The sequence below is a fragment of the Lithobates pipiens genome, unplaced genomic scaffold (genome assembly GCF_037356315.1).
Source record: "Lithobates pipiens isolate NorthernLeopardFrog02 unplaced genomic scaffold, aLitPip1_a1.2 Scaffold_22, whole genome shotgun sequence".
Classification (NCBI taxonomy): Eukaryota; Metazoa; Chordata; class Amphibia; order Anura; family Ranidae; genus Lithobates; species Lithobates pipiens.
In genome coordinates, this window is record NW_027507784.1 from 287,211,843 (window position 1) to 287,237,468 (window position 25,626).

General features: G+C 41.2%; 1 protein-coding gene across 2 annotated transcripts in view; it reads right to left on the reverse strand.

Annotated features, from left to right (window-relative positions):
• Positions 1–25,626, reverse strand: part of MAD1L1 (mitotic arrest deficient 1 like 1) — a 1,159,769-nt gene that overhangs the window by 859,018 nt on the left and 275,125 nt on the right. For both annotated transcript variants that reach the window (XM_077449134.1, XM_077449135.1), the window contains one exon: positions 11,508–11,652. In XM_077449134.1, the coding sequence (XP_077305260.1) occupies positions 11,508–11,652 (145 nt within the window). The remainder of the gene's footprint in view (positions 1–11,507; positions 11,653–25,626) is intronic.

Here is a 25,626-nt window from a genome sequence, read left to right on the forward strand (position 1 = left end):
TATTATAGCAAAAAGTAAAAACATTTTTTTTCTAAATTGTCGCTCTTTTTTGTTTATATTCCAAAAAAAAAAAAAACGCAGAGGTGATTAAATACCACCAAAAGAAAGCTCGATTGGTGGGGAAAAAAGGCCGCAAATTTTGTTTGGGTACAGCATTGCATGACAGCTGTAAGGGATCTTCCCGGGGTAGGGTGTGTTTGGACACAGTTCACAGCAGACTTGGAATTTATAAAGCAGATCTTGGCGTTTATTCGTGGTACAAACAGTCCAGCAAACAAAAATATACAGCAACACCGTGCTTTCTAAGTACAACAAAAATAAAAGACCTAGCCCGGCTGGGCGCTTACTAACAGGTTCTTCTCACCTATCTGACACTTACAAACACAGCGTCTTTCGCCTGGATATCGCAGGGTGGGTTTTAGCTCCAGCAGTGGCTGTGCTTGCAGCTTCCTTCAACACACAGACTGTTCATTCCCTGGCTGAGAGCAATCACCTGCAGACCCTGCAGAGCCTTTAGCTTCCCAGGCTAATTAGGATCAAAGCTCACCTGATCCCAAACCCAGAACTGGATCGGGGGATGTGGAATGACAGGTCCCTCTACCAAAGCTACCTGCCATTCCATATAAACCCAGGCCCGGCAAAATTAAATAACAACTCAGCAGCATATCGCTGCTGAGAAACTGATCCATCCTGGATTTACCATCTCACACTGTGTAGCAACCTAGGTGAGATGTACACCCCCTCGATCACTTCTCCAGTGACATGTCTACACAGCGTAATTGTCAGTTAAAGTGACGCAGTGCCAAATTGTAAAAAGTGCTCTGGTCCGGGAGGGTGCAAAATCTTCCAGGGCTGAAGTGGTTAACAAGAATTCAACTACAGGTGAGTCTAATTATTCATTAAACAGGTGTCCAGCAAACAGTTGATTAACCACTTCAATACCGGGCACTTAAACACCTTCCTGCCCAGACCAATTTTGAGCTTTCAGCGCTGTCGCCCTTTGAATGACAATTGCGCGGTCATGCTACACTGTACCCAAATGAAATTTTTATCATTTTTTTCCCACAAATAGAGCTTTCTTTTGGTGGTATTTGATCACCTCTGCGGTTTTTATTTTTTGCTAAATAAATAAAAAAATACCGAAAATTGAGAAAAATAAAAGGTTTTTTTTTTGTTTCAGTTTCAAAACTTTGTAAATAAGTAAATTTTCTCCTTCACTGATGGGAACTGATGGGGATACACTGATGGGCAATGATAAGGCGGCACTGATGGGCACCAATGAGGTGGCACCAATGAAGTGGCACTGATGAGGTGGCATTGATGGACACTGATATGTTGCACTGATAGGCGGCACTGATGGGCACTGATGGGCGGCACTGATGGGCGACACGGATGGGCACTGATAGGTGGCACAAATTGGCACTGATAGCGGGCATGGATGGGCATGGATGGGCGGCATGGATAGGCGGCACAGGTGGGCATGGGTAGTCGGCACAGGTGGGCATGGGTAGGCGGCACAGGTGGGCATGGGTAGGCGGCACAGGTGGGCATGGGTAGGCGGCACAGGTGGGCATGGATGGGCACTGATAGGCGGCACGGATGGGAACTGATAGGCGGCATTGTATTATAATATACTGTACTATTGGATGCCAATCAGTGCCAAACAATAATGCATGCCAATCAGTGATGCCCATTGTGGGCACTGATTGGCATCCATTATGGGCACTGATTGGCATCCATTGTGGCACTGACTGGAATCCCTGGTGGTCTAGGGTGGCATACCTTATCCTGGGCATCCCTGGTGGTCCAGTGTGGGTATCCTCGGGGGGGGGGGGGGGGGGGGCTGTGCTGATAATTGATCAGCACAGCCCCCCCCCCCCCCCCCCGTCAGAGGAGCAGCCAATCAGCTCTCCTCTACTCGCGTCTGACAGACGCGAGTGAGGAAAAGCCGATCACCGGCTCTTCCTATTTACACTGTGATCAGCCATGATTGGACACGGCTGATCACGTGGTAAAGAGTCTCCGTCAGGGACTCTTTACCGAGATCGTAGTTGCAGGGTGTCAGACTGACACCCCGCAACAACGATCGCCGCGATGCGCGCCCCCGGGGGTGCGCAGCGGCTCATATTTCTGATCACGTCATATGACGTCCGATCAGGATTATGAAACCACTTTGCCACCGTCAATTTGTAATAGGGCGGGCGGCAAGTGGTTAAGAAAACCCCTTCCCATTTCACGCTGTCAGCAATGGCACCGCATGAAAGAAAAATGTCACAAGGCCTGAGAAATAAAATAATTTCTTTACACAAGAAGAGTGAAGGCTACAAGAAGATCAGCAAAGCTTTACTCATCAGTCAGAAAACTGTACCAAAAGTGATACAAACATTTAAGGAGGATGAAACTGCAACCATCTAACAGATGTTCAGGCCGCCCACAAAAGTTAACTACTCGACAGGAGCGTCTTCTGATGAGAAGGGTTGAAGAAAATCACAAGTTCACTGCAGTTAGCTAAAAAAGGAGAAAGGAAAACTGGGGTGATTGTTTCCCATGACAAAATACAGTACACACCGCAGAGGAATGGCATGCATGGGTGTCATCCACGAAGGAAGCCTTTCCTAAAGCCCATGCACAAAAAAGGCTGCCTAGAAATTGTCAGGGTCCATGCTGAAAAAGAGGACAACTTCTGGGACACTGTACTCAGGAGTGATAGGACCAAGATAAATGTTTTTAGAACTGATGGCTTCAAAACTGTATGGCCTTGCAAAGGTAAGAAGAACAAAGAAAAACGCATGGTGCCTACAGTGAAAAATGGTGGTAGCAGTGTCCTTCTGTGGGATTGCATGCGTGCTGCTGGGGTCAGGGAGCTGCATCCCATCGATGGTATCTTGAATTCACAGATTTCCTGCTCTATATTCAAAGAGAAGATGCTACCATCACTCTTTGCCCTTGGCTGTCGAGCACTTTTCCAACATGACAGTGATCCAAAAAAAACACATCTAAGGCCACTGTTGCATTTCTGAAGAACAGGAAGAAAGTGATTAAGTTGCAAAGAACCCAATCGGGGAAAACCTATGGGGAATTCTGAAGAGACAAGTCGAGCATCATTCGCCATCCAGCATCCAGGCTCTAAAAGAGGTTGTTATTTAAGGAAGGAAAAAGATGGTGTTACAACATGTCGCCAACTTGTTCATTCTATAGCTAGAAGACTTGGTCCTGTCATTACAAATCATGGAGGTCATACAAAATACTAGGTGTAGCAGTTTTTGTTGTGGGGTGTATTCAATTTTGCATCAAATAATTTGAGTAAAACTGAAGGTTTTGTAATCCAAGTTGTATTATTAACCTTACTTTCACGTAATGAGCTAAACAAATGTTCTAAAAAACAAAACAAAACAAAAAAAAACGTAGTTTTATCAAAATGTCGGTAATTGTTCGTGTTCATTGATTTACAGATTGAAAACCGTATTTTTCAAAAGGGGCGTACTCATTTATGCTGAGCCCTGTATACATATAGTAATTATAGCACATATGATCTTCCCACAAGAAGTCCCACCTTAAAATTTCGAAAGGGTTAGATTCTCTGTCAGATATTTAATAATGCTGAACTGACTGAAGGAACTTCCCTTAACTTTCTGTCAAGTCAAATAGAACTGTAAGCATGGGATAGTTTCTACAAGGGGGGAAATTACATCATTTAATACTCCACAGGAGGTTCCAACAGTTGCTTTGGTACTTCAAAAAAAACTAATTGTGGAGGTGACCAATAATGATTTGCAGCAAATCTTTTAATTCAACTGATTACTTCGCATTCTTTTGAAACTTTTTTTTTTTTAACCAGAATGTAAGTATAAGCATTCCTGGTTTACAAATGCAGATGACATCACCTAGCTTGCCACTAGCCTCCAAGTGTAAACTTGGTGGCAGCCTGAATGGCTGAGAATTATCCATAGCAAGCATCCAGACTAGGCAACCCTTTCCTTATATTTAAGTTGAAGGGTTGTAGGAGGAGGCAAACACACACACAGGCCAGGTCTTAAAAAAATAGCAGCAATAAGAGAGCTAAAGTATGATTATATTTTACAGCAAAGTTTTGCAAACTGCATTTATCCTTTAAATGGTCTATGGGCATTATAAGATTGTTGCCTGATCTTGCAGATATCTATAGGTACTTCAGACAACACCTTTGGTGGCTGTAGATCTGGGGGGAAAACATACTTGTCAGGTTACGTTATTTTAACAGAGTTATTGCTCCCCTGAGGGAAGAATGGCAGCACTTCTGTCTGCTGAGTGTACAGGATAGCCATCTGTGCAATTAAAGCACACATGAAAATTCTGTAATTTTTCATCTGTGTATTTACAATTCCTAGAAATGATCCATCTAACACAAAAACCCATCACATAAGTGTATTACACAATTGATAATCCTTCTAAAAATGACTAACAGGCCTGTAAAACTTGCATAAACCATATTCTGACTGTGAATAGGTTTGCAATAATTATATACTATACCATAATGTTATTCTTCCTCATTTCTACATAAGGTGATCCCATCAATCATACGATTACAGCTGATGAAAACCAATATGCCTGTTCATTTTGGTATTACTATTACATTATAGGGAAAAAAAAATGACAGAGGTTTAAGAATATATACAAAAAATGTTTTTGGTTTTAAAAGCTATATTAGGAAAAGTGTCAGAATCCAAACCAGCTATGGTCTCTATCTAGGGTATTGAAAACCGATGCATATAACTACAAAGATGATGAAGAGGAAATATTAAATAACTGCAACAAACTGGAACAAAAACAAATGATCCCCCCTATTCCAACATGATACAACCCCAAACAAACCTCCAAGACAACCACTGCCTTGCTAAAGAAGCCGAGTGTAAAGGTGATGGACTGGCCAAGCATGTCTCCAGACCTAAACCTTACTGAACATCTGAGGGGCATCCTCAAACAGAAGGTGGAGATGCGCAAGGTCTCTAACATCCACCAGCTCTGTGATGTTGTCAAGGAGGAGGGGAAGGGGACTCCAGTGGCAATCTGTGAAGCTCTGGTGAACTCCATGCCCAAGAGGGTTAAGGCAGTGCTGGAAAATAATGGTGGACACACAAAATATTGACGCTTTGGGCCAAATTTGGACATTTTCACTTAGGGGTGTATTCACTTTTGTTGCCAGCGGTTTACACATTAATAGCTGTGTGCTGTGTTATTTTGAGGGGACAGCGAATTTACATTGTTATACAAGATGTACACTCACTACTTTACATTGTAGCAAAGTGCCATTTCTTCAGTGTTACTTGAAAAGATATACTAAAAATGTTACAAAAATGTGAGGGGTGTACTTACTTTTGTGAAATACTGCATATACCAAATAAAACTGGGAGAGTTCAGAGCCAGAAAGTCGAATTAGAGATATGCATGATTAAAAGTATTAGAAGGTAGAATTGAGGATAATTGGGAGACAATATTTAATAAAAAAAAAAAAGATAAGAACGGAAGCATCCTGCAGTAGTGTATTCACCGTTTCTGAAAAGCACATACACCTAAGAGTAAATTACGATATCATGGCTAAAATGTAGGAATCTAGCGTTCTACCAACCACAAAAGTATTCTTCTGTATTTAGCAGGAAGGCTGAAGCCAATACAAAATTTTCATCCGTTCATGGTGCTTGCAGTGTCCATAAGAAGCAGGCAACAAAGTCCAGTGACATTAGGGAGGTTGTGCTGGGATGCTCATTATATACTATGAGCTTGACTGATCTATACCACCTCCTCATTGCTTGCATGCTAACCACTCAATATTCATACTGAGAATTCAAGACAATAAAAGTACCTCTCTGGCAGCTGGGACCAAGCTTTTCTTCTGGATACAGCTACATATACAGTGCTGTGAAAAAGTATTTGCCCCTTCCAAATTTTTTATTTTTTTTGCATATTTCTCACACTTCTCAAAAAAAAAAAAAATATTACACAAAGATAACCCCAGTAAATCCAAGATGCATTTTTTAAATTATTATTTCATTTATTAAGGGAAAAAGCTGTTCAAACCTGCCTGGCCCTTTGTGGAAAGGTAATTGCCCCCTCCCATGCTGAATCATAAACAAACTGTAAATAGTAGCTGTCTGACAAAGTGAAGCACGCTAACAGATCACAAAAAGCCACACATCATGCCATAATCTAGAAAAATTCAAGAACAGATTAGAAACAAAGTAATATACATGTATTGGTCTAGGAAGGGTTTCAAAGCCATGTCTAAGGCTTTGGCACTCCAGTGAAGCACAGGGAGAGCCATTATCCACAAATAGAGATAACTTGGAACAGTGGTGAACCTTCACAGGAGTGGCCGGCACAAAAAAATGAGTCCAAAAGCATGACGACAACTCATCCAGGAGGTCATAAAGAACCCAGAACATATTCTAAAGAACTGCAGGCCTCACTTGCCTCAGGAAAGATCAGTGTTCATGATTAAAAGAAAAAAAAAAAAAGACTGGCATTCACGGACGAGTTCCAAGGCCAAAGCCACTGTTGAACAAAAAAAGAACACCAAGGCTCATCTTAGATTTTCCAAAAAACATCCAGATTATCCAAGACTTTTAGGCACATATTCTGTGAAATTTAAACTTAACTTTATGGAAGGTGTGCGTCCCATTACACCTGGCATAAAATGAACACAGCATTTCATAAAGAGCTCATCATACCAACAGTCAGACATAGTGGTGGTAGCGTGATGGTCTGGGGCTGCTTTGCAACTTCAGGACCTGGATGACTTACCATAATTGATGGAACCATGAATTCTTAGCTCTTGTAAAGAAGAATGTCCAGTCAGTTTGTGAGCTCAAGTGCACTTGGCTTATGCAGCAGGACAATGATCTGAAACACAACAGCAAGAGCACCTCCATATAGCTCCAAACAAAGCCAAATTTAGGTTGTGGAGTGGCCTCTTCAAAGCCTGGACTTAAATCCAATTGAGATGCTGTATCATGATCTTACACAGGCCATTCATGCTGGAAAACCCTCCAATGTGGCTGAATTAAAACAATTCTGCAAAGAAGAGTGGGCAAAAATTGTTTCACAGCAATGTGAGACTCCTTGCCAACCAGTTATTAGGTTTAGGGGGCAATTACTTTTTAACTTAAAGCCAGGCAAGTTTTTTGCCTTAAAGTGGAGTCCCACCCACTTTTACAACTTTGTCTTAAAGGAATGACAACCCCTCCACCACTCAATTTTTGATAATTATTATTATTTTTTTTCTCTTACCTTTTATGAAGTACCTTGTGTACTTCCGTCCCAGCCTTGACGTGGCCCAGTGCATCACGTCATCTTTTCCCCCGCTGCCTTCTGGGACCTCTGTGTGTCCCAGAAGATAAAGGGGCCATTCAGGAAGTGCCACGCGACTCACGCATGCACAGTAGGAAACCGGCAGTGAAGCCTAAAGGTCTGGCCTCAGGGGCCTGACCTTGCAGGCTCCCTGGACATTTAAGTGTCCTTATTAAAAGTCAGCAGTTACAGTGTTTGTAGCTGCTGACTTAAAAAAAAAAAATTGCAGCTGGAACTCCGCTTTAATAAATGAATCCATCATTTTAAAACTACATTTTGTATTTACTCAGGTTATCTTTGTGTAATAATAAAATTTGTTTTAAATCAAAAGAATATAATGGTACTGCACTCTTTTGTTGTGCACTGTTTAGACAATTAAATCAGTGGACTACGTTTTTTGTTTTGTGAAAATTCAGCAGATATTTATGGTACGGGCAAAGTGCAGAAGCAACCCATAGGTCCACAAATTTGTTTTGTTGAGGCTGTTTCACACAGGCAGCCAATTTTAGCACTGCCATTAATGTGCATTAACGCATCTATAACTTTAATGAGCATTTCAAACGTGGTGCACAGGTGTCCACATGTCAAGCAACACTCCTTAACCCTCTCACATGACTAAGCCTATTACTGACATTTGTTGCTTGCAAGTTAAAATCTGTATTTTTTGGTAGAAAATTACTTAGAATCCCCAAACATTATATATATTTTTAGCAGAGACCCTAGAGAATAAAATAGCGATTGTTGCAATATTTTATGGAACACTGTATTTGTGCAGCGGCCTTTCAAATAATTTTTTTTTTTTTTTTTTAGGAAAAAAGACACTTTCATAAATAAAAAAATAAAATAAACAGTCAAGTTAGCCCAATTTTTTTTGTATAATGTGAAAGATGATATTACGCCGAGTAAAAAGATAACCAACATGTCATGCTCAGAAATTGCGCACACTCGTGGAATGGCGAAAAACAACGGTACCTAAAATTCTTCATGGGTGGCGCTTTTTTTTTTTTTTAAATGCCGGTTACCAGGTTAGTGTTACAGAGGAGGTCTAGTGCTAGAATTATTGCTCTCACTCTATCGCGGAGATACCTCACATTTGTGATTCGATTACCATTTACATATGTGGGCGCGACTTACGTGGGCGTTTTCTTTGCTGCACGATCTCGCGGGGACGCTTTCAAAAAAAATTCTCTTAGTTGCGTTTTTTGTTTTTTTTTCTACATTGTAAACATCCCTTGTGACAGTAATAAGTGGTGACAGGTACACTTTTATGGAGGGATCAGAGGTCTAAAAGACTCCAAATCCCTGCTTTGCACTTCAAAGTATTTAGATCGCCAAAAACTGCGATTCTGAATATGGTCCTTTTTATTTTAAAAGAGCCATCGGCAGCCAAGTAAACCAGGAGTGACGTTGCTTCCATGTTTACAGAAAGAGGACTGTAACAAAGTAGTTTACGGCTTCGTTCTAGTCCTACACTAGCCAGAAGTCACAGATCGGGTCTCGTGTCTCCGGGTGGGCCCAGGAAAAGCAGCTGGGGGGGGGGGTGGGGGATCCCCTCTCGCTCCTCTGGGATAACAGCCGAGCTGCTTTTAGCCTCATTGGTTGTAATAGTTGAAGAGCCGACCGCCGCACTCTAAAAAACAGTAACGGGGTGACGCATGCAGCTGCATGCATCATCCCAGTATAACCCCTGAAAGCCTAGGCCGCAAATGTGCGTACGGTCGGCGGGAAGGAGTTAAGCGCCCTTTGAATTTTTTTTTTTACTTTTTTTCAATGTTAAAAAAGAAATGTTCACTTTTGGTACTTTGCAATCACAAGTTAAACGTGCTATAAACATGAGGAAAGTTCACATTTCACAATTAAAGTTGTCTCACAATATACAAGCCCAGTTACTTTAGATGACTTCATGCTATAGGAATGCGATTGTAAACTGACTGACTATATCGACAAGCCATCCCTTAATTTCCTTTCAGGAATGTGCCATCTTTCTTAGCAGGTAATGTTTTTTATGATTGGTTAAATCCTACCAACTTAACATGTACATACTACAGCTACAATTTGGAATATTAAGTCTCATATAATAACTGAATCATGAATGCGTCTCTGATCATCTGTTCCATATCACGTAAGCGGCCAGGGACTCCGTGACCAAAAAAAAAAATCTTTATTTTTGTTATATTTTCTAATATTATTACCTGCATCTGTCATTACTTAATTAAAAGTGTTTGCGTGAACTCTTTGCACATCTTGACTATAACCCCAAAAACAAACTATCACATATGAGTGAAAAAATATAACACCGTAAGTACGTTTATGATGCATTTATGGCGCACTTGCAGTACATTTAATAGAAATAAACGGAGGCAGTTGCAAAGCATCAACACCTGCCGACTTTTGCAGGCAGTGTCATTTCTGCCTTACCGTGACCTGAAGCAAATCTAATGCTGCTGTGTGTGCACCTCCATCGTCACCCTGTTTTAGCAATTATGAGTGGCATTGATAGGCAGTGGAGAAGTGGTAAAAACACGGTCCAACAGCCTATTTTTAACACCTGTGAAAGAGGTCTTACTCTTCTGATTTTGGTCATGTGGTGTAGAGATGGAGAGGGTCAGAAGACCCAATGTCACATTTAGACAGTGTTTAAAGTATACGTAAACCCTAAATATTTACTTTTCTTATTTTCTTCCATTTGGTCTGTTAAATATACCACTGAAGGCGTTTGTTATATCTGTTTGATAAACACCTGTTGATCCTGGCAGAAATCTTAATAAGCTGATAATTTGCTGTGCTCCCTGCCTGTGCGGTACTCACCAATTAGTTTACTGCTTTCAGTCTTCTGTATGGGCTACCAAACCTATCCACCATTATTGAGAAGGGATATGGGTAGATGGTTCTTAAAGCGGAGGTCCACCCTAAAGTGGACCTTCCGCTCATCGGAACACTCCCCCCCTCCGGTGCCACAATCGGCACCTTTCAGGGGGGAGGGGGGTGCAGTTACCTGGATAATCCAGGTAACTGCACCCACTTCCGGGATAGCTCTCTGCGGAAAGGGGCGTAACTTACGCCCCTTTCCGCAAGTGCCCGCCCCTTCCCGCAAGTGCCCCGCTGCCTGCTGGGAAACACACAGATCCCAGAGGCAGCGGGGAGCGTCCTTATTGCGCAGCGCGATTCGCGCATGCGCAGTAGGGAACCGGGAAATGAAGCCGAAAGGCTCCATTTCCTGATTCCCATACCCAAGATGGCGGCGGTAGGACCCGTCAGGCGACCTAGAGATCGGCTTCGGGTGCCGACATCGCGGGCGTGCTGGGCGGGTAAGTGTCACTATTTTAAAAGTCAGCAGCTGCAGTATTTGTAGCTGCTGGCTTTTAAAAAAAAAAAAAAAAACGCGGAGTCCCGGTGGACTCCCGCTTTAAGTCCTGTCCTAGATTGACAATGCTGTTCCTCCATAAAGTACTGTAAGTCAGCATATCTAAGAACTGGTAAGGTAAAATATTACATTTTGTTGTTCTTGGGTTTCTTGGTTTAGATGCACTTTAATGTTTTCTAAAATCAGGTGTCATCATAAAAGCTACTAGTAACAGGCATTTGGTTATGAACTTCCACTGAAAAATATAAAATCAGTTTTCTACAGGTGAGGTTATAGGAAAAATATTCACTTTATTGTCGCATTTCATGTAGAGTATTAATCTCCTCTGATCTTCCTATAGCTTTTTAAATGTATTTATGTTTTTTTTTTTTTTTTTTTGGTTGAAGCACAAACTCAGACTGGAGCACAATGTTTGATAAATTTCAAAACCAGTTACAAAAAATATATACTGGCTTTTTTACACCCTTACGAGCCTTTCAAAATTGTGAATGTTCTGATCGAGTTAGTCTTGGTGCTTTAAATGTATTGTGGCTTATGTTAAATTTTGCCTTTGTAGAAGGTAAATACATAAATAAGCCTCATTATAGACCTTTGTAGATAGTCCCACATCTGTTTTAACACAAACCCACAGATGGGGTATGAGGTCCTATCGAGCCTGCTGAAGATTATGCTTGCTTACACAGACATAAATATTGGTCAGGTAATAAAGACCTTTTGACTTTCTTCACCATCTGTCAAAGATTCCATTTGAGCATAGGATGGTGTGAGCCTGACAGGATTCAACAGAATTATGTCCCCATTTATAAATGCTGCAACGTACCTTACTTAGCAGTAGTACCCTCTTCTGGAGGCGCCTTACTAGGGCATCTTGCATTTCTCTTTTCTTTTTCTCCTCCAAGAAGCTATTTTGCACTTTCAGAAGCTCATCCTGCAGTTTCTGCCGGGCATTTTCTAACATCCGGGCACTAGAACACAGAAAGTGTCAATCAATTAATAAGATCACAAGAAGATGATCACAAACTAATAGACAAAAACAATTTGTAAAAACCTTCCATGCTCAGCTCCCTCCCAGCACCCACACACCCCTAATACTTACCTGAGCCTAATCTCAATAGAGCGCTGTGCCCATGAGCAACAGCACTGCTCTCCCACGCTCCCTTTCAGGGACTCGGGCAGCAATCAAATCCTGAGAGGGAGCGAGCAGGGGGTGAGCTACACTGGCAATAGTGTCAATACAGTGTATATAAAAAGACTACACTCCCCTGTTAAAATGTCAAGTTTCTGTGATGTACAGAAATCAGACAAAGTTAAATCATTTCAGAACTTTTTCCACCTTAAGGCCGGGTTCACACCGCTGCGATGCGGGAACGCCGCAAATCCGCGGCGTTTTCCCGCATCGCATTACTCCCGCCGGCAGTTCACACTGCCCTATGCGGACGGCTGGGAGTGTCAATGATATGTTAATGACACCCCCAGATCCGTCTCCATATCGCAGTGCGATCTGCCGACTCGCACAGGAATCGGATCGCATGGTGTGAACCCCCATGCGATCCGATTCTGTTGCGGACCAAAAAAAAGGGTCCCGTGCGAGTTTGCTGCGGGAGCGATGCGAATTCAGCCATACTATCTGTATGGCTGAACTCGCATCGCTACGGAGATCGGATGTGATTTGCGGTGCGAATCACATCCGGATCTCCCCCCGCAGCAGTGTGAACCCAGCCTAAAACTGTTTTTTTTGCTAGAAAATTACTTAGAATCCCCAAACATTTTATATTGTTTTTTTTCTAACACCCTAGAGAATAAAATGGTGGTCATTGAAATACTTATTTTCACACCTTATTTGCGCAGCGGTCTTGCAAGCGCACTTTTTTTGGAAAAAATTCACTTTTTTGAATAAAAAAATAAGACAACAGTAAAATTAGCCCAATTTTTTTTAATATTGTGAAAGATAATGGTATGCCGAGTAAATTGATACCCAACATGTCACGCTTCAAAATTGCGTCAAACTTTTAGCCTCAAAAATCTCCATAAGCGACATTTAAAAAATTCTACAGGTTGCATTTTTTGTGTTACAGAGGAGGTCTAGGGAATTATTGCTCTCGCTCTACCGATCGCGGCGATACCTCACATGTGTGGTTTGACCATCGTTTTCATATACGGTCGCTACTCACGTATGCGCTCGCTTCTGTGCGCAAGCTCGTCGTGACGGGGTGTTTTTAAAAAAAAAAAATGGATCACTTTTATTCCTATTACAAGGAACGTAAACATCCCTTGTAATAGAAAAAAAGCATGACAGGTCCTCTTAAATATGAGATCTGGGGTCAAAAAGTCCTCAGATCTCATATTTGGGCTAAAATGCAACAAAAAAAAAAAAAAGAAAAAAAAGAAAGAAAATCTGACATTTAAAAAAAATATACCTTTAAGAGGTATGGGCGGAAGTGACTTTTTGACGTCGCTTCCGCCCTCCTATGGTATAGAGACGAGTGGGGGCCATCTTAGCCTCACTTGTCTCTATGCCCAGCTAACGAAAGGACCCGATCGCCTCCGCCGCTACCGACGGCTCCGGTAAGCGGCGGAAGGTGCGGGAGAGGTGCCACACCCCTCCCGCCGCCGATAGCGGTGATCTCGCGGCGAATCCGCCGCGGAGACCACCGTTATCGTACAGCCGACCGCCGCCTGAAGAGATGGATATCTCGGTTGTGGCAGCAGCTGCTGCCGTTACCGAGATATCCCTCTTCAAAAATAGGATGTACATCGTCGTGCGGCGGTCGGCAAGTGGTTAAAGTGCCTCTGATTAACCCCAAATAAACTTCAGCTGTTCTAGTAGGTCTTTCCTGAAATTTCCTTAGCTGCATCCTACAACAAATGCCATGGTCCGAAGAAAGGTATCAATAAGGAGAAGGGTACAAAATAATTTCCAAGGCATTAGATATACCATGGAACACAGTGAAGACCGTCATCATCAAGTGGAGAAAATAAGACACAACAGTGACATTACCAAGAGTGGGACGTCCCTCCAAAATGAATTAAAAGACCATAATAAAACTGTTTAGGGAGGCTGCCAAGAGGCCCATGACAACATTAAAGGAGCTGCGGGAACACCTTGCAAATACTGGCTGTGTGGTACATGTGACAATTTCCCGTATTCTTCATATGTCAGGGCTTTGGGGTAGAGTGGCAAGACGGGAGCCTTTTCTTAAGAAAAGAATCCAAGCCTGGATACATTTTGCAAAAACAAGTCTCCCAAAAGCATATGGGAAAATGTGTTATGGTTTGATGAAACCAAGGTTGAACTTTGTGGCCATAATTCTAAAGGATATGTGTGGCGCAAAAACAACACTGCACATCACCAAAAGAACACCATACCCCCCGTGAAGCATGGTGGTGGGAGCATCATGCTTTGGTGGTGGGAGCATCATGCTTTGGTGCTGTTTTGCTTCAGCTGGAACAGGGGCCTTAGTCAAGGTAGAGGTAATTATAAACAGTTCCAAATGCCAGTCAATATTGGCACAAAACCTTCAGGCTTCTGCTAGAAATTTATTTATTTAAAAACGACCCAAAGCATACATCCAAATCAACAAAGGAATGGCTTCACCAGAAGATGATTAACACTTTAGAATGGCCCAGCCAGAACCCAGACCTGAATCTGATTGAAAATCTGTGGGGTGATCCGAAGAGGGCTGTGCACAGGAGATGCCCTTGCAATCTGACAAAGCTGGAGTGTTTTTGCAAAGAAGAGTAGGCAGACATTGCCAAGTCAAGATGTGCCTTGCTGACTCAAAAAGACAAAGTGCTGTAATAAAATCAAAAGATGCTTTAAAAAAGTATTAGTTTAAGGGTGTGCACACTTATGCAACTATATTAGAGGTTTTTTTTTGTTTTTTTACTTCCCTCCACCTAAAAGATTTCAGTTTGTTGTTCAACCGAGTTGTACCATTTATAGGTCACATTCAAGGTGGAAAAAGTTCTGAAATATTTGTTTGTCTAATTTTTTTACATCACGGAATCCTGACATTTTAACGGGTGTATAGACTTTTTATATCCACTGTAGATGCACACAGTCCAGCTCCGGGTCAAGCCCACACGAGTGCCCCCATAGCAAGTGGCTTGCTATGGAGTCACTGAGGAGGGAGGAGCAGCCAGGAGCACCAGCAAGGGGTGCAAAAAAATAAGATGCACAAAGCAAGTATAAGATGTTTATTATTTTAATTAAAAAAATACCTTTACAATCACTTTAATGCAAAAAAGAAGCAAACACAACTAGCAATAACAAAAACTTAAAAAAAAAAAAAAAAAAAAAACTGGGATAGGGCTCACTTATTCAACTAAATCTAAGGAAGGACAGAGTGACTGTCAATGGCAAACATTCAGATTGCAGATTATGTACACATACATGACTGAGTTTTAAGATACAGGATAGTAAACTTTGCATCACTTCTCGCCTCCTTTTTGGTTTTAAAGACAATCTGCCATCTACAATTGCTTTACGGTTACACATTGAATTTTAATGTATTAGGATTAATATATATTTACAGTATATTCATAGAATAATCTCTTGTCAGATCCTACAAATACCTGATTAGACATCTTTACCTTATTTCCAAAAAAATTCTAATTTGACATTTCAAAATTACACTAATATATACAAAATCCATACACATCCACTACTTAAATGTCCCTGTAATCTATTTTTCTAGAAATTGTCTTTGTATTTTCTGACTGCAACATCCTAAAATCCTCTGATTTTTCTCCTCACTTTCAATTGTTTGGAACAAGCAGTGCATATTAGTTGTGCTCATGTGCACTGCTCTATGCAAACTACAATTCCTATAGTTCATCTTGGGAGCGAGCAAGAGAAGGTGGTTACAATACTAGATACAATGGGGCCTTTGGAGACACTTTGTAACATTAGATTTAATTAATTTTTCCTAAAAATAACAAATATGTTATACTTACCAGCTTTGCGCAATAAGTTGCACGGAGCAGTCACTTAACTCCTATTCTGGTCTCCACTCCCCCTTTTCTATGAATGTGCCAACATAAAGCTGAGTGCTAAGGGGGCACCCATGCTGATGCACTTTGGGCAAGACTGTGTGCATCTATAGACACTCACAACACATTGACCCCACCCCCTCCTCACAGGATTTGAGACTCAGCGAATCCTGTGAGGAGAATAAGAGCAGCGCTGCTGCACAGGGGCACATCACTAGATCGAATGACAGCGGAACTTTAATTTCGCTGTAAATGGATCCTATCTTTGAGAAATTTTATAATGTTAAGGGCCAACCACTAAGGCTCCATTCACACCAGGGCATTCTGTTTTGCAGGGAGAATCGCCACAATTATGCCCGTGATTCGGAAACGCTGCAAATTGTGGGATGCCCTTGTAATCCCCGTTACTTTGAATGGCACCAAATCGCGGTGCAATTTTGCCACAATTGTTGCCCGATGAATGGTGGTAAAATCGAGCAAACATAATAGTGGGACGTCCGATGCCTAAAAGTAGTACAACCTTTTGGGCATCCCATGATTCTTTTTGGGTGATTTTACCGGGGAACTTTTTCAAAGGTGTAACGAGGACCGAAAGGGTGTTCTGCGATTTGTGCCGTTAACAAATCACGTTCCTGTCCGCAGAACGGAACGCCATGGTGTGAATGGAGCCTAAGGCTACAGTGTGTCCACAGGCAAGGGTGGTGCTCACAAGCAACCTTTTTAAACAGATCACAAAGTGTCACACTAGTGTTTATAGATAAATGTGGACTTTTCATGCCTTGATGGATTATAGAATCTTATTTATTGATGTTATCCACCACCCCTTCACTACGCACAGTATATATTTGTTGTTTTGATTACTTTTGTTATGATTGGTTACATTGATTTTCACATTGTGAGAACAGCATATTCTTAGATTTATGGAGGTGATTTGTCATTGGAAAATTGCAGTTTTAGATACTTATTTGGTGAGAGTGACATTTTTAGTAGGATTATTACCATTAGCCCGACACAATAAATATGAGAGCATCTTCCAGCTAACCCATCATGATAGTGGCATTTGGTGCACAGAGTTGGAAAGAGAAATGCTCTCTTGAATCAAAAGGCTGGTTTACACCAGCGACTGGTGTATGGGGTGATCAGGCTGAGATCAGTGTAGTGACGATGTGCTGAGCTTGGCAGGACGCGTGGTCTTTTTAATAAACAGAGGTCACACACAGATCTCAAAGTTCAACTGCCAGTTGCATAGTGTGGGGCAGTGGGTTGCCTTGTAAGGAGTTGTGCTGAAAAATGTACTCTGGATGCTTTACTTTTTTTTTTTTGGCATTTTGTGCCCGCACACCACCGCCATGCAGTGGTGTTAACCAGGCACAAGCAATTTATGGAGGCTTTGTCCATTGTTGCTAAACCCCAGCTCAAATTCTATAAGCAGTTACAGCAGTTTTTTTGTTCCTTTTGGGGAAATGGTTTTGCACAAATAAATAAAGGCTGGTCAATTTAATCAGTCCTGTTAAGCCCTGTACACAAGATTAGATTATCGGACGAATGATTGTCCCTTTTTATTTTGCATGCTGATCTCAGATCGAATCGGATGAGTTTACTAAAGTCACAAAAATTCCTGTACGACATAAAAAAAACATTCGGAAGTGATGTCTTGTACTGTAATGTATTTGTATTGCATTTCTCGAACGATATCTGTACCGATTAGCAGTAATTGGCATTGTATGAAAAAAAAAATTTTGCATGTCCAATAGAATAATATTGGATGAACTGTCATGATCAGCTCTTGAAAGCTCTGTACTAACAATCTGATTATCGTACGATTGCTTCAAAAGCTGTATTTTCCGTACAATTTTCTGATCATGTGCACGTGGCATAAGTGTTAAGTGGTTTGCCTCGTACATGTAATGTGATTGATACATTCTGCTAAACAGCTTGTGATGCATTCTGCTAGAGAGTAATTTTGAAAAAAAATAAAGACTTGCTGGCTGGATCGCCAGATGAAAATAGAAGCAAGTCTAAAAATGAAAACAAATACAGCCATCACATCTACGAATTGGTAAATTGCAATATAATAAAGGTTTGCTTTTGAGTTTAATAATGCTTTAGGAAAACTGTTATTGAAAGTATTAGAAAAGCCATTTGTTATGCTTTAAAAAATGTTTTAGGTTTAGAGAACCCTGCAGTTCTAAGCAAAAAGGTGACATACCGAGCAAACAAAGCCTCAAAAAATGACATCTTCCTGTTAAATGTAATTATCACTGTGCCCTGTCTAATAGTATATTTAAGTGACATTACTGCAGTATCAGCGTCTTCCTTCGGGTATAAGTGATTAAAAAGTACAAAGCAAAACCAACAATGTGTTACTGTTGATAAACTGAAAAGCAATTTTAGGATACAGTTTAATTCCAGACTCTATAGTTCAATGTTATAATCACCAGCTGTGAAATCAAGTCTTTTCAGCTGCACATTCAGGTGGAAGGTTCACTGTTTGGGCTTTAAATCTTGCCATGAAAACAGATCATTTAATTGCATAGGCTTCGTCAATGCTTCTGCTCATGTTTTTAATTAGTTTACAAAGATGCATCAAGTTACATAAAGGCATATAAATCAGAATGGCAGTTTTCATCTCCACTGTTAAATCTGTGAACTTAACACACAAGAGGTGATAGATTCCCATTTTTGCAAAGTGCAACTGTTATTTAACAACAGTGTTGGGTTTCATTAACACAAACCTATTGTAAACCTGGCAAAGTTAGGAATACAGTAAAACCTTGGTTTGAAAGAGCTTTGCAAGACAAGTAAAATGTTTCAATACATTTTGACTGGATAAATAAGTGATGCCTTGATATACAAGTAGCTTCATGTCACAACTGAATATAAAGGAGAAGAGAGGCACCTCTAAGTGTAGCAATATGGTTACATTTAATGATGGTACAACATTTAGCAACTCACATGGTTGATGATTAAAACAGGCACATCTAAGTATGCAGGCATCTGGGGTAAAGCTGTACACATAGACCGTCCTCCATACCACCATCCTTTCCACTCTCTGCTCCACAGACGCTTCAAGCCTCGCTTTCAGATCGTTCTACTGCAGGGTAGTCTTCCCGATCGCGATTGCAGACTGACAGTGGTGAGACTCGGCAGTGCGGAGGATGGTCTATGTGGGCAGCTTTACCCTGGATGCCTGCATACTTACATGTGTCTATTTTAATCATCAACCATGTGAGTTGCTAAATGTTGCACCTTCATTAAATGTAACCATATTGCTAGACTTAGAGGCGCCTCTCTTATCTTTCATACTCTGTAGCTCCTGGTGGATTTTGCTTCCAATCCCCTTGTGGAGGCTTCCATTTGTGGATGGACATTTTATGGTTACACAACCAATCACATTGCTATAATCTTTTTATATGGACTATAAACTGAAGGACTTATAAAGAAATGGTTGTGGAACAAATCATCTGAGTTTCTATTTGTTCTTATGGGGAAATCCGCTTTGATATACAAGTGCTTTGCATTACAAGCATGTTTCTGGCAACGAATTATGCTCGCAATCCAAGGTTTTACTGTATAAAGTAATAAACACCTAAGCTGCAGTTACAGTCAATAGATCTAGAGATACTGGCTTGGGAGCATTTTACTTTAATCTTCACTTTGGCACCATCGCATCTCATCTCCATTGTGTCCCTACTGTCACTTAGGCAACCAATCTCCTAAAGCTCAAAAAGTATAAATGTGCAAATGAAATACATTGACTTACCTGCCAAATGATTTTGGTTTCAGACCTGAGATTTATATAGCTGTGCTCCACAGCACAGTCAAAGATAGCACCACTTTATTTTTTTTAAATTAAAAGAATACACTACTGACACCACTCTGCCCACAGCCTTTTGATTTGTCTTTAAAAGGAGCAGAAGCAAACTCATGAGGTAATCTCTCTGCACACTCGGCTCTCTCCTCCAGTAAGCATTAGGTATAGTTGCATGCAGCTAACCTGACTGACTCACAGTATTGTGTCACCCCCTTGCCAGTCTGAGCATACCTGTAAAAAGGATTAAAAGAAGTCTAATTTGGGTACTTACACTAGATACAGCAAAACAAATACATGTAATGATATGTTAAAGTGGAGTTCCAGTCCCCCAAGTCAAATTTTTTTTTAAAATGCTGCTGTCATTTGTTAAAATTTATCTGGCACATTTCGCTAATGCCTATAGTGTATTCCGGTCAATTTAAAATAAAGAGACTACCTTGATCTCGGAAGCAGGCAGGGACCATGTCTGCTGTGGGCATCTGAAGCAGTCTGGTATCTATTTCCGGGACTGGGTGCAGCTGGATTCCCGGCATGCACCTCCCGATCTCTCGCCTGCGCAGTAATGTCACCGCGCGGCGCTCCATCCTCCTGGCGCGTTGCCGTAGCAACGGTCTGGAAATTACGCAAGATTTCGACAATAGGCGATTCACATGGACTCCTGGGATACATGACAACGCTACCCCAGGAACCCTTGCGAATCGCCTAAGCGATTAGAGGCGGTAAGTCATGGAGAACAAACTAATAATAAAGGTATTTACAAGCATAAAAAGAAAAAAAATGGCCATTGTGAAAAGTATAAGCTGAGGGCATGCAGCACAAAGTAAAACAAATGGGTGGAATTACGCTTTAATTAATACCAGGTTACAATAATGTGTGTTAATATCTTCCTGGAATTCAGCATAAATGGGCCAATAAGGATGCTCCAAAAGTGCTACAGGGTCAAGACAAGAGTGGAGCCAGTGATGGTTAGTCACCAGCTCTCTGCTCTGCCCCCCCACATCACTCACTGGAGTGCTGAGCTGTGCAGGAGAAGCAGGTTCAGGCTCTTAGCAACTTGCTGAGAGGCTGAGCCAGGTGCCTGTCCAGGCATTTGGGCAGATCCCACTTTCATTGTCACAATCTTGCCTGAGCTTCAGCCCGCTGTCTGCTGAAAACAGGTGACAGGAGTGCAGAACGAACTGCACTCCTGTGACACACAAGTACAGCCAAACAAACTTTGGCTGTACTTCTCCTTTAAGAATTTTTAATCACTTGACTAAATAGCATTTTTTTACATACATGTTAGGTAATAATAATGTGCAGCACTAATATACAAATAACCAAAATGCAACATAGATCTTAACCACTTAACGCAAATAGCCGTCATTGTATGTCGGCACTCTGGCGCTAAATACCATTGTTCTGGCAGCAGAAGGTTGTCATAACCCCCGTATCTTCAACAGCAGCGAGCGGCTGGCTTTCAGATAAAACTGGTCTCTGCGGCAGATCTGCAAGTACACTTGCATCGGGGTTGGGAGAGGGCCCCCCTCCCGCTGCGTTCTGGCCATTTCCGCCGCTTACTAGAGCCATCGGTAGTGGCGATGATGATTGCATCTTTTCGCCTCCGAGACATGGTGCCGAGTAAAAGATGGCGGAAGCGAAGTCAAATGTCACTTCCGCCCAATGGGAAAGGGTATTTTTTTTTGCATATTAGTGTAAATGTTATATCTGAGGTCTTTTTGACCCCAGATCTCACATTTAAGAGGTCCTGTCATGCTTTTTTTTCTATTACAAGGGATGTTTACATTCCTTGTAATAGGAATAAACGTGACCAACATTTTTTTTTTTTTAAAGGACAGTGTAAAAATAAAAATTAAATAAAGGGGGGGGGGATTTAAAGCTCCCTGTCCCGCCAAGCTCGCACGCAAAAGCGAACACATACGCAAGTCACGTTCGCATATGAAAACTGTGTTCAAACTACATGTGATCATTAGAGTGAGAGCAATAATTCTAGCACTAGACCTGCTCTGTAACTATAAACAATGTAACTTGTAGAGTTTTTTAACCATCGCCTATGGAGATTTTTATGGGGCAATGTTTGGCACCTTTCCACGAGCAGGCGCAATTTTGAAGCATGACATGTTGGATATCAATTTACTCGGTGTAACATTATCTTTCATAATATAAAAGAAAAAAAAATAGGCTAACTTTGTCTTATTTTATTTGCACAATTGCACAAATGGAAGGACAGACATAGCATGTCCAAAAGAAGATCAGCTGACCAATAGCAGAAAAAAGTTGCGCTTAAAAAGGAGTGGTTCACTATTGTGAATTGGATGCAGAGGTTTCCCCGCATCTAATTTGCATGACAGAAGATTGTGATCGCTCTCAATGGACCTCTACTGTGAGCTGCTTTGTACTGCAGTGTGAACCTAGCCTGGCACGCCTGTTTCATGCCTTCATGGGAAAAGGGAGGTCCATGGTAAAGAAGGTTATCTGATGGCCATGGGGGTGTGAGAGGTCTCACAGTATAACATCCAAACTGAAGGTTATTAATCCGGAAAACTTCTGAAGGAGAGGGTAGGGTTATCAAGTACAGAAAAGAGTAGGTAGGGATCAGGGAATACTGTGCCAAAGATTGGTATGTAAGACTAGGAGGAGAAGGGCCTCTTCCACCACTCAGAAGTGATCCTGGTGTGTTTGAACCACATTGCAAGCTACCTAATCACCGGCTAAATTATTTAGCAATCATTACCTACCAACATCACCTACCCCCCCAAAAAGGTAAAAACAAATACACATTACACATATACAGGATGTGAGGAGTGGTTGAGTGGAGGGAAGTTGGTTAAGATGGGGAAGATCCATTTAAAGATCCGTTATGTTAAAGCATACCTCCCTACAAACCTCTGTATAAATATACAAACCTTTTTTTACCTACCTGCAAGCTAAAGAATGTAAACATATGTAAAATCAATAACTAAAATCTGTTTTAACTGTTAATGTAATATCAAAAAGATGCAATCCCTTCAATGCTGAAAAGCATGTTTGAAGATACTAAATATAAGCTGAAAGGTCAGCATCACTAAAATGCAACCAACGATGAAAAAAAGTTGTAAACAAGTATTTTATGGTTTAGTAAAACAAAGTTAGTTATGCCCCATACACACGATGAGATTATCGGACGAATGATCATCCGTTTTTTATTGCATGCTAATCTCAGATCGAATCTGATGAGTTTACTAAAGTCACGAAAATTCCCGCACGACAGAAAAAAAATTCGGAAGTGATGTCATGTGTTGTAATGCATTTGTATTGCATTTTCGAACGATAGCTGTACTGATTAAATGAAAATCATACGATCTGGCATCGTACGAAAAAAATTTCCGTGCATGTCCGATAGAATAATATCGGATGAACTGTCCTAATCGGCTCTTGAAAGCTCTGTACTAACGATCCGATTATCGTACGATCGCTTCGAAATCGGTATTTTCCGTACGATTTTCGGATCGTGTGTACGGGGCATTAGGGTTTACACCTAATTTAACCAGTAAAACATAGTGCCGGACTCATCCTAGTCCTGAGTGGACAATAAGCAGAACACGCATGCTCTCTTTTTTGTAATTATGGTCACGGTCTTAGATCTGCAGCACCAATTAGCTAAGAGTCATGTTGTGCAGTGACTTTCAGGAGGCCAATATTAAGCATAAGGTGCTAAAGTTGGTTTTATATAAAAACAAATTTTAATACATTTTTCAAAAAATACAAACTTGCATTACATGGTGTTCTTGTAAAACTCCTGGAGTTCAGCTTTAAAATTTTATTCTAAAGCATACCTTTAAAAGCAGATCTTTATGAGAGACATTTAGATATAAAATATGCAAGTCTGTCTTAAGATGAGACATTTTTACCTAATATATTTTATTTGCATCTCTTTAGGTCTAAGTAGTTAAGAGCATATTACTCCGATAGTGATGTAGTGGAAATATTTTTTAAGAGGTTTTAAGCCTCTCCATTTGTGCCGTGGACTCTGACTGACGCGTTTCGAGGCATTCTCTGAAGAGCCAAAACGTTCCATCATAGACTGCAATCTAAAACATTAAACAATTTCCACAGCCGCTTTGGGCCTTAATCTTGGCGATAGCTGTCATTTATCAGGCTCCAATGAAGACTATTTTCCAGCAAGTATCACTGGGAACAGCCAGAGGCAAAATAAAGAGGGCTGTGGCATTGATTGGATATTGTGCGAACAAAGAAGCTTGCCGTGCATAATCCGTCTTTTTTGCAACATTTCTTTACAAGCCTTAGGGGGACACACATCTATTCCAGTAAAAACATTTCAGATATGATTAACTATAAAGTCTAACCATTACATTTCAAATGTAGGTTGGAGAAGGACTATCAATGAGGGAAAGAAGGAGATGTTTTAGGTCCTATTGATTACCTGTGACCTGTGGGCAATAGATGCCATGTAATTTCAAAGAACTACACTTATAATTTAAGTAGAGGAGAAAATGAGTTTAAAATCTAAATTTCTAAATAAACAGACTTAAACAGAATTTAAAAAAATTGATTCAGTAGCCAGAAACGATCTCTAGTTCACCTTCTGGCAAACCACTTGAAAATAATATTTTATTAAAGTGAACCTGTGCTTTGCCAATGAATAGCAAAGCAATAGATCCACTATAATGTCAATCGTAAGTGCTGTTCACCTGAGAAAGCAAGGTTAAATGCCTAGCATCTCTGCAGAAGATTGGGACTCTGCCTCTCCTCCTTAATGACAGCACTAGTTCCTGAAACTTGACTGCTCAGGTACAGAGTGCTGTCATATTAGGATGGGGAGATGTTATGACTTCAGTATAGTCGCAATATTTCCTCAAAGAAAGATTAACGTTAAAGTGTTACTAAGAGCACATTTTTAATTAAAATAACAAACATGTTATTCTCACCTGCTCTGTGTAATTGTATTGCACAGAGCTGGCCCGACCCTTCTCCACTGTGATCCCCGCTGGTGATCTTGGCTCCTCCTCCTTTGAGTGTCCCCATAGCAAGCCATTTCCTATGGGGGTGCATGGTGTGTGCTCGCTCCCAAGCTGTGTCAATGGAGCAACGCATACATACAGTGGGGCTTAGCCCTGCCCCCCACTTCCTCCCCAATGCATTTGATTGACAGCAGCAGAAGTAAATGGCTCCTGCTGTTGCTCGAATCCCTGTGTGAAGAGGAAGAGAGTGGAGAAGAGATGTGTTTTACCTTAATAAAAGGAATGCATGAAGGTAAGTGACTTAACAGGTAGACAAGTTACAGGAAGAATGAAAGCCTGGAACTAAAAAGAGAAGTCCAGCCAAAGCTCATTTAGCTGGACTACCCCTATGGATCACAGGAGTGCAATACATTTTACACTACTGTGACCTGTTTCCAGCAGACAGCAGGCCAAAGTCTGCTTTCTGCCGCCATCACAGAAACCAGTCTAGTGCATCATCCCAACAATGGGAGTCTGGATCCGTTGGGTGCCTGAACCAACACTTGTCAGTCCAGAGCCGCTGAGAGCCTGAGACAGCCACAACCCAATCTCCCCCCCCCCCCCAGCTCAGCACTGCAGCGAGCGGGGAGGGAGCAGAGCTGTTTAGTGACACTTAGCAGCTCTCTGCTCGGGGATCTGAACCGAGCCATCGGCGGTGTTCGATCACTCGGTTCTCAGTGTAGAGGCACCGGGAAAAAATGAAACTGAAAAAAAAAGAAAAAATTCCTTACGTCTCTCTTAAATCTGAAATTTAGCAATGCATCCATATTTCTCTGCTTAAAAATAAATTTTTAATAAATAAGGCAGGGATACACTTTAAAACACTTTAAAGATCAATTTAGAAACAGGAATTTGTAAAAATGGTTAATCTATGCACTTGGTGTAATAGTACTGCCTTACCTTTCAGGGATGATGCGTGTTTGCTCTAATAGAGATGGAATACAACCAAAATAACCAAACATGTCAGCCCAATGTCAGGTAGGAACTGATCAATATAGTTTTATCGGTGCCGATATGATACCAATATTTCGGCCACCTTTCAGGCTGATAGCCGATACTGTCTGACATTATTCTGTTCATTTTAATTATTTTTTTTTGTTCACGCTTTTTTTTTTATCACTGTTATTGCTGTC